General features: G+C 44.1%; 1 protein-coding gene across 1 annotated transcript; it reads right to left on the reverse strand.

Moving 5' to 3' along the window:
- Positions 1-368: 368 nt before the first annotated feature.
- irs2a (insulin receptor substrate 2a) lies at positions 369-12,684 on the reverse strand. The gene is made up of 3 exons (XM_058620875.1): positions 9,796-12,684; positions 8,928-9,421; positions 369-3,186 (listed from the first exon to the last, which is right to left on the reverse strand). Exons 1-3 carry the CDS (start codon positions 12,456-12,458, stop codon positions 3,182-3,184), a joined length of 3,162 nt encoding a protein of 1,053 aa, XP_058476858.1. The 5' UTR covers positions 12,459-12,684; the 3' UTR covers positions 369-3,181.
- Positions 12,685-15,262: the final 2,578 nt, after the last annotated feature.

Consider the following 15,262-nt stretch of genomic DNA (forward strand, 5'->3'; position numbering starts at 1 on the left):
AAGGATATGATAAAAGATAAACTTAATTATACATAAAAAAAGCAGAAAAACAAGATAGTGATCTTTCCACTGAAGAGACACCTAGAAGTGACATCAATGTCTACTGTCAAGGGTTGGATTATTGTGGAATTATTGATCGATAACATCAAAATATTTTGCCTACTACAGCTTAAACGGAGTATTAATATGTATTCACTGACATGTACAGTGCAGTGGAAGTTTTACATGTTGTGTAATATGATTACTCTCTCAGGAGTATTTCTACTTTCTTTAAAATGATTTGTATTATTGTATTGAAAAGGAACGAAAGCTTCATGAAAACACCACTTTTGCAAAAAATAGAAGAAGAAAAACCCAAGACAACGCTGTACCTCTTTAAATAAATTCATTTATTTCTGTAGGTTGCTATCCATAATCAATACAGACAAAAGCAATACTACGACCAGAATTTAGAAATCATTATTATCATAGTCATCTCTTGTGGGCATCACAATAAACAGTATATTGATCTATGTACAATGGAAGACGACATTCAAACCGAGTCAGTCTGAGATCAATCTGCGAAAGAGGACAGAGGAAAGCGCTTTGAAACATGAACAATAGTTACCAGCGGTGAAAACAAAACACTTGGCAGAAAGAGAAAAAAAAAAAAAAAAACATTATTAAAGCAATGTTACATATGGTTCCACAGTTGTAAACTAGATTGTATTCCTGTCACTATTGCATATGCCATCAGGTAAAGTGTGTCAACAAGGCAGAGAGATTTTTATAATAAAATAGACAGTTGTTTTTTTTCATATAGTCACAGAGGGAGAGAAGCGTACAATACTCGAAGCAAAACCCCCCCCCTTCTTAAAAAAATCCGTAGCCAAAGTCCTTACAGAGGAATATCATTGCAACATACTGTAGGTAAAATCTAAGTATTTTCAACAGTTTCTTTTCGTTAAACTCTGTCTATGTACACAATATATACTGTACACATTCAAGACTCTGAAGATAAATATGTACCATAACGGCACGGTACGGCTCCAATGTTACTCAGCTGTGTCAGAACATGTTTCCCGCGCTGTGTTTCTGTGGTGTTCCCACCAGCTCAGGCATACATTCAGATATTCAGATGTGGTTAAATGATTTACAATCTAATGCACACTACCGGGGGGTGTAAGCCAGCTGGAGTCAGCACAGTGGACGATGAATTGGCTCTCAGATAATGTTACTGCAAACGCTCTGGCAGCCAGTTTGAAAGCTCAGGAGAGGCAGCAGAATTATACTAAATATACTAGTATAGTACACTTTTTAATGTTTAGTTCCTCCATGACTCAAAATTTGTCTCAAGTTGAATTTATTCTGAAGAAATCTTTTCAAATTGCAGACACATTATTTTGTGTAATCTCTGTTTAATTTGTTTAAAACATTTAAAACATCCAATCAATTATCAGGGGCATTTCAGTCATTTTTTCAGGGCAAGAGGGACCCAAGAGGGACCCAAGAGGGCCCTATATGGAACCAACACCTTTTTTTCTTTTCCAATTATTGTTTATGGATTCTTTTTTGACAATATTTGGAATCATTTCACATAAATGTACTTACATTTTCATATGACACCACTCATTTAGAAATTAGAAAGGAGAGATCTGTATTGGCAGGCCGGCCGTGTTAACAGGTTTCTCACCATAAAGTAGTTGCAGTCTCCTGTACGTACAGTAGCTGGTTATATAATTTAAAGAAGAAAGACATCAACCACTCTTTTAGCATGTGGCCCACTTTGCCCACCCTGCTGTAACACTTGTGCCGGATATAAATTCAATAACAAATGAAAATCATAGTTTCATTCATTGTAAACACAGTTTGGTGTTTTGTACCGAATAAAATAAAACAAATGCCTGTACCATTACACCCCTGACCTGTTACATACGTGTCATGCTCTTGTGTGGTTTTATAGTCTTCCTCTAACTCGTAATATTGCATAATTGTCTTCTGCCAGCTACAGTTTCTCATGTTGTCTGCCACATCTTCCAGACAGCTGATTCTCCGTTGAACCTCCATAATGGTGCCAGATGTGACCGTTGCTTTCTTTTTCTCCGACTTTTTTCCCCAGAGCCCTCCTCCTCTCAGTGCTCGTCCAACACTGCTGACATCTCTCTCTTCTCCTCCCCTCAAACTTAGGGGTTAAAAACTGCTTCGACTAGATTTTCTTAACCCACTGGCTCCACGCACCCCGTCCATAATCACCTAGACAGTACCTTCGAATGATATCACAGGAGAGCAGCCTGCTTCGAGCTAAACAAAATAAAGCAGGAGGCAGGTTTGAAGGTAGGAGTGTGTGAGGTTTTCAGGCTCAAGTGACTGAGGAACTGTGGGATCTGAGCTGAGTTACAAACACATGCAAAACTCTTGAAGTCATGAAGAAATAGATCTCTTAAAGTCCAGCGTTTTGATTGGACAAAAGAAAATAAACTGGGTTAGAATAAATAAGTAATTAGGAATTAAGAAAATACTTTAATATCAATACGATAAATCTGATCTCGAGCAGCTTTACTGTACTGTACTGTACATTTCTGTAATAATATATTTGAAGGGTAAACCACAAAGAATAACAATATAGAGATGTAGGTCCAAACAGATATACCGTAATAGAATATTTGTAATTTCATAGAAAACATAAGGACAGTATAGACATTAAGGCATCATGTGGGTCTTATCAGACATTCATCTTTCAAAAATAAATAAGATATCTAATCTAAATATAGTTATATCCTCAGTGTACTCCCTGGGCATTTTTATAGTAGGTTTCATACCTTTTCTGCAGAAACACACACTTGCACTCACATAGGTTGTCATAAGTAAATAAATAGTATGTAGATCATACCATACATGCTTTGTTATTGTCTGACTATCTTTGTTTCTGTGCTTGCCCCACAATTTGGGTCACAGGGGAAATGGAAACATGAGACTCACCAATATACACACACACACAAGCACGCATAAGAACACCTCTCCTGTCTTTAGCAAATTCATGACATGCACGGCTGGTGACGTGCTCGCATCCTACTCGCATGTGTTCCCGTGTGTGTGTTTGTTGCCGAGAGTCTTTCGTGGCCTCAGAACCAGGTGGAAGGGCAAAGTTGTTATTTGAGCAGCAGGTTGATGAAGATGCCAAGTCAGAGGACGGAGGAGTCTCTCAGTCTGAAAGAAATGACAAAAAGAGAAACACAGAATTAATGGAAGCTCGTGCTTACAAACCACCACTTTGCACCGACCATACTCCCATCATCCCATGTTTTGTTCCTAACACACCATCCACTTTGCCTGGGAAGCTCTAGAAAAAGGACGGATGGTTGGGGGAAGGCTGAGAGTTGGATGCTGGTTGGCAACGGTCATAATTACATAATCTTGGGTGGGATGTGCAGTGATGGGGGTTGGGGCCTGTCGTCGCATGTTGCTATGGACACACTCTGAACAGAGGCAGGACTAGTTTGCAGCGGCGGGAGTGAGCAGTGCAGTGGCTCATGCATCTTTGATATTAGAGCTGTGTTTGCACATATATTGCATCAAACATTGATCATATGTGTGCGTAGTGATATTACAAGCACAGAGCAGGAAGGATCTATTCAGGGTTGGGATCGTGGTCAAGTGGTGGGAGGGGCACTGGCTCAACTGGAAGCTTCCAGGAAGAGTCCACCTCTGAAAGGCTGGGGAGGATTGTTTACGGGAAGAGGGTGTAGGGATGAAAGAGACAAATCCCAGAGGCCTGGATACTGGTTTCTGGGTAGTCAGTATCTCAGTAGGATATCTATGATTTTCTCAGAATTTCTTAAAATGCCATTTTTGGAGCCGTCATGCAATAAAACATACAAATATATCACTTTTTTCAATGTAGGGTCATATCATTAGCTCAGTTTATAGTGTGGACATGTGAACAGCATTAAATATCAAAGTAAAAGGATAAAGGGTAGTTGAGGACAGTCCCTTTTTGGTGATAACTGAGATACTATTACACTTTGGTTGATGTGATAAATGATTGCAGCCAGTTTTCCACTTAAATTTCTGTTCATTTTAGCTTGATATGAACACGTGGAAGTGAACAAATGCCTACAGTTTGGGTTATGTATTCCCAGATGCTGGCTGTGGAGTAGCCTCTGGCTCCCACTGATCTGCCCCTGGTCACCTAATCCCACCTGCAGTCTGTAATCTCATCTGGAGCCATGACTGGCTAAAGGTGGGGAAAGCTGGCTACGCAGTTATCTAGCAGCTAGTGCTTCTGTCTGGAACATCCCGGCCTACTTTAGCCCCCCTCCTCCCTGTGCCATGCCACACAAACACACAGAGTGGAAAGTCTGACACTGGAGCCTGCAGTGTTATGTGCGCATGTTTATTCACTATATATCAAGTAACACGGCATTTCTGGATTTGCCACTTTGGCCATTTACTCTGCTTTGATATGTCTGCAAGACCTTGGCTCCACTGCTGCTCTGTCGCAGATGTAAACAAACCACTTAACAGCTCGTATGAACAATATGTGTCAGTCACTGTGAGCTGAACGTGCAGGGATGCAGCCATGAACAATCACGCTCATGGCTGCAATCAGGTGTCACCTTTAAGAGTAGTTCCACAAATACCAGAACAATGAGTAATGATGGTGGACGGTATTTTAGCAGCGGACAATGTCATTTCAGTGTAGCCCTTGTACTGTATGCCAATGTCTCCATCTCAGTGTGTGTGTGAGCAGGCGAGAGTCAAAACATAATGTGAGCAAAGTCAGAGCCTGGCACAAAAAGGTGGTGCATCGACATGATGTAATTAAAAGATCACAATCCTCATCCTAATAGATGTGAAATGTAATGAAGCATTAACACATTTTTTTTTCCCTTTTTTCTCCCTCTGTCGGGGTTGCCACAGTAAATGATCTGCATATTGATTTGGCAGAGATTTCCTTCCTGATGTAACCCTCCCATTCATCCACTAGGCACTAGGAGTACACTGGATGTGGCCCCTGCTGTGGCTGGGGTCAATTTAGAGTTTCTAACAATGAGCAATGGGGACCGAGTACCTTACTTCCATCATGTAAGTATTCCATTTTTATAGTTTGCAGATAATGAAAATGCAACTATTAAATGCAGCCTTAAAAATTCACAAATTGATTTTATTATTGTTAATAAAAGTTTTAATTAAGCCTTATCAACTGATGTTTGTTTCATTGTTGATGAATTGGCCAATTCCTTTCTCTATTCCTTGATAAACTTTGGTTTATCATAAAAACATCATAAAAACTTTGTGCATAAAAACAGTTGGATGCAGATGTGGTTTGACAGACGGTGACATCACTCACAACGATACTGACTGAATGACGTTAAGAGGGAAAGGGATTTGACAGGATGGACACGAATGCCACTAATCAGGCCGTCAAATTACACATATACACACGCACACACATGCAGTGGACGGTCATGCTCTCTGCAGCCTGTGGGCGCGGCAGATGGTCGACTGTCATTAATGGAAGTATAGAGAGGGGGGTATGGACGTAAGACACAGTCTGGATTTCACAGTTCGTAGTGGCATGTATACAGAAGGAAGGAAGATCATGTGATGAGAGTGTTTGTATGTGTGCAAAGAAAGAGTGGCAGGTGTGTGACCCTTATTCTACACCACCCCCCACCTAATTACACACACACACACACACACAAACACACACACACATCTGCCACAGGCACTCAGGAGGGACACTGGAGTGTCACAGCAGGCCTCCTCTGGTCTTGAGGCCCACTTGGGCATATTTATAACCTTCCATCTTCTACCTGCTATTTTGATAATAAAATGTATACACACTCAGGGCAAAACACCACGAGATGTATATAACTGGTAAACAGGCCCAACTATGTTGATCAAGGTTATTAAATGGTCACAGTGCAGTTACTTGTTGCCTTCAGACAAAGGTATTGGACAGAGACGGCTAATCTGGGTCTGGTACAGAACATCCACCTGGCTGAGCTGCTGTTAGACACGGCTGCTGGCAAAGACGGGTAGTTTGGGTCAGTGCAGAGAAATCCCCCAAAACGACTCATGTAGTACATGTGCCAGGCCTGCATGTGGTGCTGTAATGCTGCCACAGCAGTATACCAAAAAAACTATCTCCAAACACAAGAAGAAGACAATGATGACGACAAAGAAAGAGAGAGGTGGGACTATGACGTCATTGTATTCCCTATGGACCGTATTGGTTGTAAACAGGAAATGGTTTTTTTTGAGATTTATTCATTCTAGGGCCCGTTTTCCAAAAATAGCATTTACAAGCTTCTAAGAATGCAGGTTCCATGTGGATAAAAACCCAACCGATTCTCCGAAATGTATTCTTGTATCGAGGCCCTAAGACTTCAAAGTTGACTCCAAGAGGAGCAAAGGGAAAAAAAAAACCTGCCAACTTTGGCATCGCTCATCTCATGGTTGCTTCATGATAGACACATAACTAAAGCCCTCCTCCTCTACCCTAACCCCACCTGCTTCACCCACTTTGCCAAACAGCAGTGGGAGTGGGTCAGTAAACAAGCAATCTTTTCTGCCGTGCAGTTAGGAGACATTTGCCTTCAGGCACTTTTCAGTTGCAGGTTGTGACGTTTAGGCAACAAAACAACTTGCTTGGGTTTAGGAGATGAATTTGGTTTAGGGTTCAAATCAAGAGGCAACCAGTACTGTGTGCGGTAAAAGTTATAAAAAAAATCACTTTTATAGCAGTTGGTTGAAATGATTTCCCGTAACGGTCCTTGTGACAGTGGAGCTGTAAGAGCCTGTTTTAGGAGGTGCTCCACTGTCTGTCCAGTGTGTGGTCCAGGTTTTCCATGATCAACAACAGTTTGTTAAGTGAGCTAAGCCCATGCCCCCCCCCCCCCCTTTCTACTCTCTGCTCGTCTTACTTCTGCTAAGTGAACAACTTGATGAGGCAGAAGGGCAGCAGAGTGCACGTGCCCTTCTGCCCCATTATGCATGCATTCATTCTCTCTCTCACACACACATAAACAGTCAGGCAGGCAGCTCTGAAAAACAACACAAGAGACTCCCCCCCCTTTTTGCTCTCTCTCTCTTCATATTGCTGCCAAGTGTTCACAAATGTGAGCTACGACACTGGGAGAAAAAAAGAAAAAGAAAGGAAGAAAAACACCCACTCCACTGTGCGTACGTGCTGGAGTCCACATGTATGTGCTGCACTCCCTTCCCTTCCGTCTCCCATGACACTCACATTTAGCAAGGTTCATTAGCACCACATTTGCACTCCATCAAAACATGACAACAGAGCATGTGCAAACAACAAACATGTAAACAATCGTTGTGCTGACGCAGCCGACTGCGTCATTAACTGTGGAGCAGCCAAAGTCTCATTATCGAAGACTTCACACTGCTGTGAAATTAAAGAGAACATAAATTAAGGCTGAAGTCTGAGAAAAATGATTGATTTTCCATACGGTGTCTGTGCGTGTGTGAGGAGTGAGGGGGCAGTGCATTCCTTTATTTGTTTACCAGAATTCATTTTATTTATTCACCAGTCACTGTCCACACATAACTTCATAAGAGCCTTGAGGTGAAATAAAAGCAACTTTCTATTCAAACGACGTGAAGCCGACAAAAACAGGCTCCCCTCGCTGCATCTTTTCAAAGCCGCTCTGCCAGGAATGCGGACCATGACATCCAGTTACCTGACGGCCGCATAGCAACTCGCCCACTTTGTTGTTTTCACTCGCTGCCTACAAGGACACACGCACACACGCAAGCAAACATTTGTTTACTTGTTCAGGGCCTCACATGTGAATGTACCCCCCCCCCCCCAACACACACACACACACACACACAGACCTGTACGTGCTCATGTGAGCTCACTGTGTCCGATAAATGGTGTGGAGACACAGGGTCAAACTAGGCTTTACTGTCAACACACCGTGCGATCTTTATTCATGCTGTCCGCTGGCCCATGCCACAGCTTCTTTTTTTTCATTTGGATATTCTGGGCAACAGTATTGATCACTGGTTGGTGGCATTAAGAGGTTCCATCGAGGTTACATCAATGTGCAACACATCCTATTGCCTACCCAACTGAACAACAACAGCCGGAAATGCCCGCAGTTTAGTGTGACACTCTAACTATCAGCATTCCTGCCAATAACAAGCCATAGCAAATCAATTTTATACACAAAATAAGGAACTATTGGATGCCTCCAGTGTCTCTGCCAATGTAAATTTTCTATTTGAGGTTTTTCTGTTATTTGTATTTATCTGTATTTAATACAAAATAAACATAATACATGATCTACTTGTGTATTTCTGTTTCTAAAGCGAACAGCAGCAGCAGGGAGGCAGCATCCTGCTCTGTCATGGTGCTTGTTTACTTCAAAGCTCTCAGCCTGGTCACGTTTCAGAGCAGCCTCGTGCTGCGTTCACATGCTGAGGGAAATACAAAACAGGGATGTTCCAAAAAAGGCAGCGACTATCATTGCAGCTCTGCTTTTCATTTTCACACAAGGACTCACAAACACTGCTCTGTGTTTGTTTGCTTTTGCCGGAAGTAAATTGTAGCTACAAATAAGCTTCGTGTGTCACAGGAGCCACAAGTGTTCAGGAGACAGGAGCTTATGAGAAGCACCCACAGGCAGCGGAAGCACCGCCCACTTACGTGCTCGGAAATCCACAGAGCCAGTTTGAATTTGAATGCAGGGTAAATGCACGTTTGCCTTCCTCCTTGTTTACTGCTCTCTGCTATTTGACTGCCAACTGTGCAGGACAGCTCTATTTTCATACAATAAAAACAAACTCTTCTCATCATTTTTTTCTCGTCTTTTCAAGCTTAAACTATTAAATATTTTTGATCCCTCCTGCAAAGGGATCCTGCAGTATAAAATGACTGATTATTTAGCAGTTACTCATTTTACAACAACTTCACCCACCTTTGGCAGTGGTGGCAGCCTCCTTGAATCCCAAACAGACGTATGGAGTGCTGAGTAATCCATTGATGCCCCCTTTGCAGCTAGTGGGATTGAAGCCAACCAGATCTTCGCATTTCTTCACATCTCTGTTGTCCAGCAGGTTCAAGGCAATATAGTTCAGTCCATTGGGGTAGCCAGCTGAGGTCTGGCGGTTCACTGGGCTGCCATACTCCTCGTCAGAGCCCTCACTGCTGCGGGATGAGATGTTCTCAACTGAGCTGGGCCTCCTCACCAGTTCGCCATGAGCGAAGGAGGGGAAGACAGGAGTTACAGTGGCAGTGGAGGAGAACGTCTCGGAACTGTGGCGCCGGCGTCCCTGTGGGTTGGCCCTGATCACCTTGGCAGAGCAGTCAGGGTCCACTGTGTTGGATGATGTGGCCCCCAGCAGGAAAACCCCGATGCGTTCTGGGACTCCCTGGACCTCTTGAGAGAGCCTCCTCTCCCTGTTGCTCTGGCTGCTCAAAAGTTCAAAATAAGAGAGCAAATCTCAAGCAAAGGTTTAACATTTTAACTTATTTACATTTAATTATTACACAGTCGTACTATAATACCTATATTAACAGCCTTTCCTGATTCTGGTAATGATCATTTCTATCTCTCATGGACAACTACTTGTATTTACATTATCAGTCTTCATATCAGTCTTAACATTTATTCACTCTGTAAAAAATGTGTTGGTTTATTCAGAGGGATTAAAATGACAGTAAGCTGTTCCTATAATACCCAAATCATTATATTCAGCCTGTGTGTGATAAATCATGCAGCTAGACTGCAGAAATAGTCCATTACAAATCACAAAACTGCTCCTTTCTAGCACTGGTGCACATACCTTGCTGTGTTCTGAGGAACAAGCTGTGGGGGCGAGCTGGTCATTCCAAATGCCATCTCTGTGTAGTCATTTTTCACCTCATTTCCGAGGCCCTGAGACCCTTTCTCACTGCCCAGATGGTACACACCATCCTCCTCTGAGCAGGGGCACATAGATAACTCTGGGAGTGTGTCCAGGCGCTCAGCAGGAGTGTCAGCCTCCTTTGGTGAGTGTGAGCCCAGGTCCAGGTTTATGTAGTCTGTCAGCGACGACCTCCCCTGGACCTCTCCACTCGAGCCCAGAGATGAGGACTGGCTCTCTGTGGACATGGTGGAGTGTGGGGAGAATCTAGTGCAGCTGAAGTCAATATTAATATACTCCCCGGGACTCCGGGGCTCTCCAGGCAGGGGGTGTTCATTCATGCTGGGGAGCGTCCTCACACTGTCGAGGGATAACCTGTTGGGTCTGCCCAACCTCCCTCTGTAGGCTGGGTTTTCCACGCGGCCGTGCCTGACAGGAGACGGCATTGAGGGGCTCAGCGGTGAGGTTTGTGCTGCACTGGGCTGCATCACTGAGTAGTAGTCAGACTCTCCACCCTTCTGCCTCAAACTCTGAGGACTCATCAACACATACTGGCTGTTATCTTCATTCTTTGTGGTCTGAAGCTTAGCAGGTAATGTTAAGGAGCCGGCCTGGTGAGCTGACTTCACTGCTGCTGGTTCACAAGCAACCGGACCCTGGTAGTAGTCAGGGGGAGTCTGGAGAGAAGGTGGATTTCCGGGTGACATGTTCATGTATTCACCATGCTTGTCTAGGCTCTCCATGGAGGATTTGGAGCTGCACCACATTCTCATGTAGCCGTTGTCCTCCAGAGAGCTACTGCAGGGGGAGTTGGTTTTGAAGCTGCCACCAGCAGCCACCTGAGGATGCACCCTGGGATTCACAATCTGCTTTGGAGCAGAGACACACATGGGGCTCATGGGCACATAGTTATCTGCTTTTCCAGAGTGTGGTGCTACACCTGGAGTCATCGGCATGTAACCATCATCGCCGATGTTACTACTTGAGCTCCTGGATGAACCAATTTCAATGTCTCCATAATCCTCAGGGTAGCAGACTTTGGGTGAGGCGGAGTGACAATTCTGTCCATGTGCCATTCTCATGAGCGTGTACTCATCCAGTGAGGCAGAGGAAAGCGGCGCCACTACCCTTTTCTGACGTGGTGTGGTGAGGGAGTGCGTCCGCTTCCTGTAAGCCTTGTCGAATGTCTGACTCCCATTTGCACCCTCCATTATCATGTAACCACAGGGGTCACTGATGTCACGTGATGGAGGTGTGCTGGACAGAGAGTCAGGGGTGTTGCTGCGGGTCAGGGGGAGAAATTTGAGATCACATGGACTGGAGCTGTAGTCATCACACAGTATGAAGCCTGTGTCACTGAGGGAGCCAGAGATGGAGGCGCTGCAGCTGAACGGCCGCCTGGCTTTGTCGGGAGTGGAGATACTAGCCCCACCTCTTGGAGACACACTGATGGGGCTGGATGCAGCCGGAGGAGAGTTGGACATTGTCATGGAACGGCTGTGATGCAGGCTGGAGGCTGACTCTAGCATTCTGCAGGTGCGCCCACTGCTGAGGGTGTGGGACCTGATGAGGTGATTCCCAGAGTTTAGACTGGTGGGACTCCCACTCACAGATATGGACATGGAAACGGGCCGGGTTACACATCCATCTCCCTCACTGGCCGTTCTTATCCGACAGGATGTGAACTTTCTCCCCGGGGAAGAGGCTGCCATGCTATCTGTCCTGGACCTCCTCACCAGGCCAGTCAGACTAGGAGGGGGGTTGTTGAGGTTCCGTCGTGTGGGCACAGAAATGGGGTTAGTGCTTGCTGACTGGCTTTTGCTTCGCGGCCTGAACTCAGACAGCTCCTTCATGGCTTTCATGGCCTCCAAGATGGTCTCATGGATGTTCTGTGCCACCACGGAGTCCTCTGCCTGCATCCAGAACTCCCCTGGCCCAGTGACCGCTGACCGCCCCAACTCTATGAAGAAGAAACTGTCTGAGTGACCACATCTGCGGATGTTCATGAGCTGTAAACTGACAGCTGCTGTTTCAGAGTTCAATTTCACAAAGCTGATAGTCCGGCTGGACAAACACAGCCTGTACACTCCTGTGAGGTTCTTGATCTGACCCAAGCCTTTGGATTTCATGTTGACCTGCCAAACCTCCTTATATGCAGCAGTTGCAGGAGTAATGAGTCCATAGTTGGCCTCCTCAAAACCAACTAAGGAGGAGGTGGCTGCGGGGCTGTCGAACACTTTCCCCTCAGATATTAAATCAGTCAAAACCGTGTACCAGCTCTCCTGCTCCTGCTCGTTGTCCGCAGCCACAGCAAAGTACTCATCCTTGGTGTAGAGGGCGATGAGGTGCTTGTGTTTGGCGTCAGCCCGTTTGTTTACGCACAGACATGAGTCCAAAGATATCAACCGTTTAGCTGCGGACTTGTTCCTCCATTTCTTCTCGCTTTCATAATACTCCAGGCGCGCCGGACAGCGCTCGGTCGCCTCCCGCAGAACGAAGAAGCGCCTGTGTCCGTGTTTCTGCTTCCTTAGGTAACCGCACTTCTTCACGCCACTCGTCCCATTAGATAACAGGTGTCCTCCCGTCGTCGGAGGACTTGCCATTTCTCTCCACTACTATTTCCAAGTTGCAAAACAAGCGCAGTCCTTATTTTCTGGATAACCAGCAAGAATAAAAAGTTTTGTTTTTTTAAATAAAAAGAAAAGAGAACTCGTTTGAATCTAATCCATTGCAGACACTTACATGTGTGTCAGCTGTGGCAGATGAGACAGTGCAGTGGCACCAGAGCAGGCACTGATCTGATCCTGGAGAAAAACAACATGTGACGCTGCTGGTGCTCTAAAAACAGAATAAAACACAGAGTCATAGAGGGGCGGGGCGTCCTGCAGGGGCCGTGCCTGCCCATCATCACGCTGTGGCGCTGCCTATTGGCTCACTGCGAGCAGGCCACGCCCCCCGCTTCTCACAGTCGCAACAGCAAGAGCAGGATCCCATTGAATAACATGAATTGCTGTGTATCCTTCTGTACTGTATATGCTACTGTATGCAAGACACGTACACAGGCATGTATTGTTATATTGTAATAACAACGTGTGTTTTTATAAATGCACAATAATTAACATTTTAAATGTATTAGATCCTGTGTGTACATGACTCTTTCATTCAGGACCAGTAGAACCTAATTTCTGGTTAATTACAGTCTGGTTGATTGTAGAATTAAGATGTAGTATTACATTGTCTCCCTTCACTTATACACTTACTTCAAGTGATTGCACTGATACTATGCACTTTTGTTTTGAAAGCAGGCAGCACCATTGTAAACAACCCTGATGTTCCACTTGTTATATAAGTAGTGTTGTGGCCTATTTTTAAACCTGTGGGTATTTCTCTCCAAGTGGAATCTTGCCTTCTCCTATTTCAGCTCCTCACTATTAATGCTCCTTTCTTACACAAACATTGTGTACACTTTTGGCAATAATTAGTGTCATTATCTCTTAAAATGCAGGTTGTTGGTGTATTTTTTTTAGTGCTTTAAAACAAAGCAAGTATTTGCGCAGAGTTGGCTGTGTTTTGTCTGTGGTTTCATATTGTTTGGTGATTATGCTGCGCTTTGCTGCGTATTTACAAAAAAAAAAAGGTTCTTGCTGAATGAAAAACAGCCCTCTCACAGTGGGGGGATGACTAAAGCAAATGCGTCAGAGGCTTGAGTGTGAGAAAAACAAGCTGCAGAGATGCTGCCATCATCTGGCTGCTCGGGATCACCCTGCAGAGCTTCAACAATATGCACACAAAATACTATTTCCTCAGTAAGCTTTCACACAGGAGACAGCTTGCAGGCATCTGTTGTTCATCAGATCATCTTGGTAATTATGTTAGTAATTCTCCCTGTGATCTTCATGATCATTAGTCATGTCCATGTGGGGGAAGATCAGCCACCAAACCCCCTTGACACTCACTCAAACACCCACACTTGGATTGGTTTTTCATAATCTCCGAACAAACAGATTACACCTCTTGCACATTGGTGTCCAGTGTGAAAAGATCATGATTGTATACATGGCAGGAGGGTGTTGCTTCTTAATATCTCCCCCGATACAAACACATAAACACTGCAGATTAAGGTTAATCCCTTTATTCTGTAATCATTATTGTTTTCATTGCTGTTTGTTATTCTTGTCTTGTGTGTGGTCTTGTTGCCTATTTTCCTGTTTTGTGCACAAGTGTTAATTTACCAGGGGTTAAGCCCGACAGCAGCATGTGTTTTCCGCATTAGCCACCACCTATAATCTCAGATATGAGCAAAAACATAAACACCTCAACCAGGATTTAGTGACACGTTTGAAGGCACAGCCTGAGGGAAAAAAAACAAAAGAGTTCAAAGAGATTATTGATGACATGTCACTGGCAATTGGCAGTAATACTGAGGGAATATTGTTGTTATTCTACTCTGTGTATTTATATGCAGGCCGTGGGACGTGGCATGCTCATACATTCCCACAGGATTTATTTCAACACTAATCTGGGCGTTTGCTTAAGTGAAGGATCTAATATTTGAGCACATTTTTTATGTGCTACAACCCCCCCATGAAAGAGTGTGAAATGACTATGCTTCTATTACTCTGTAAAATAAGATGTATTTTCCTCTCCTATATGCAAACTTGATGCCTGTAGGAAAAACACCTGCAAATTAGGAGCCCCTCTACTTCAGGATATTTTGGGATTCTTTCCTTCACTGGTTAATTTTCAACTCTGTGTTAAACAACCCAAGTGTGAATGGGCCCCAGCGTAGCGACTCTCACTGTGAGTCACAGGAAAATCTCCCGTCATGTTGTCTCTCCAGATGATTCTCAGTTCCACCTTGAGTGTCAGGTTTATAGCTGAAGGAGAAGTCATCAAAAGTCCAGATTTTATCAGCAGTTTATGGCGTTTAATTGTCCAAGACTGTTGTTGTATTTCTGTCAAATGGATGTTTCTGATGTCACTTTAGTGAAATAACAAATCCAGTTTTCAATTTTTTTTTTAATTGGTGTAATTTTAGATTCTGATTTTACCTTTGAAGCCCACATTAAAACAGAATTGATCATTTGAAAAACACCACAGGGGTAAGACTTTAATACATGCTATTATTACTTGCAGCCCTACTGGGCTCGTCGCCGGTGACCTCTACTGGTGTCACAGACTTCCAGCTCCTGTGTGGATCAGTGGCTGAGAGTAAACTCCACCATAGGCTTAGTGCCTCTTGGTTGCCAGATCCTCACACAACAAAGCTGCTTTTCACTCTGTGAAACACATTCAGATTTAGTGAGACTGGTCTGCTTAAAACTGAAGGTTCTCATGTTAACTGCTGTTTTCAAACCTCAAAGCTTCCACCAGTACAGTTTGAACTTATAACGGCCCCGGAATTGTT

The sequence above is a fragment of the Solea solea genome, chromosome 2 (genome assembly GCF_958295425.1).
Source record: "Solea solea chromosome 2, fSolSol10.1, whole genome shotgun sequence".
Classification (NCBI taxonomy): domain Eukaryota; kingdom Metazoa; phylum Chordata; class Actinopteri; order Pleuronectiformes; family Soleidae; genus Solea; species Solea solea.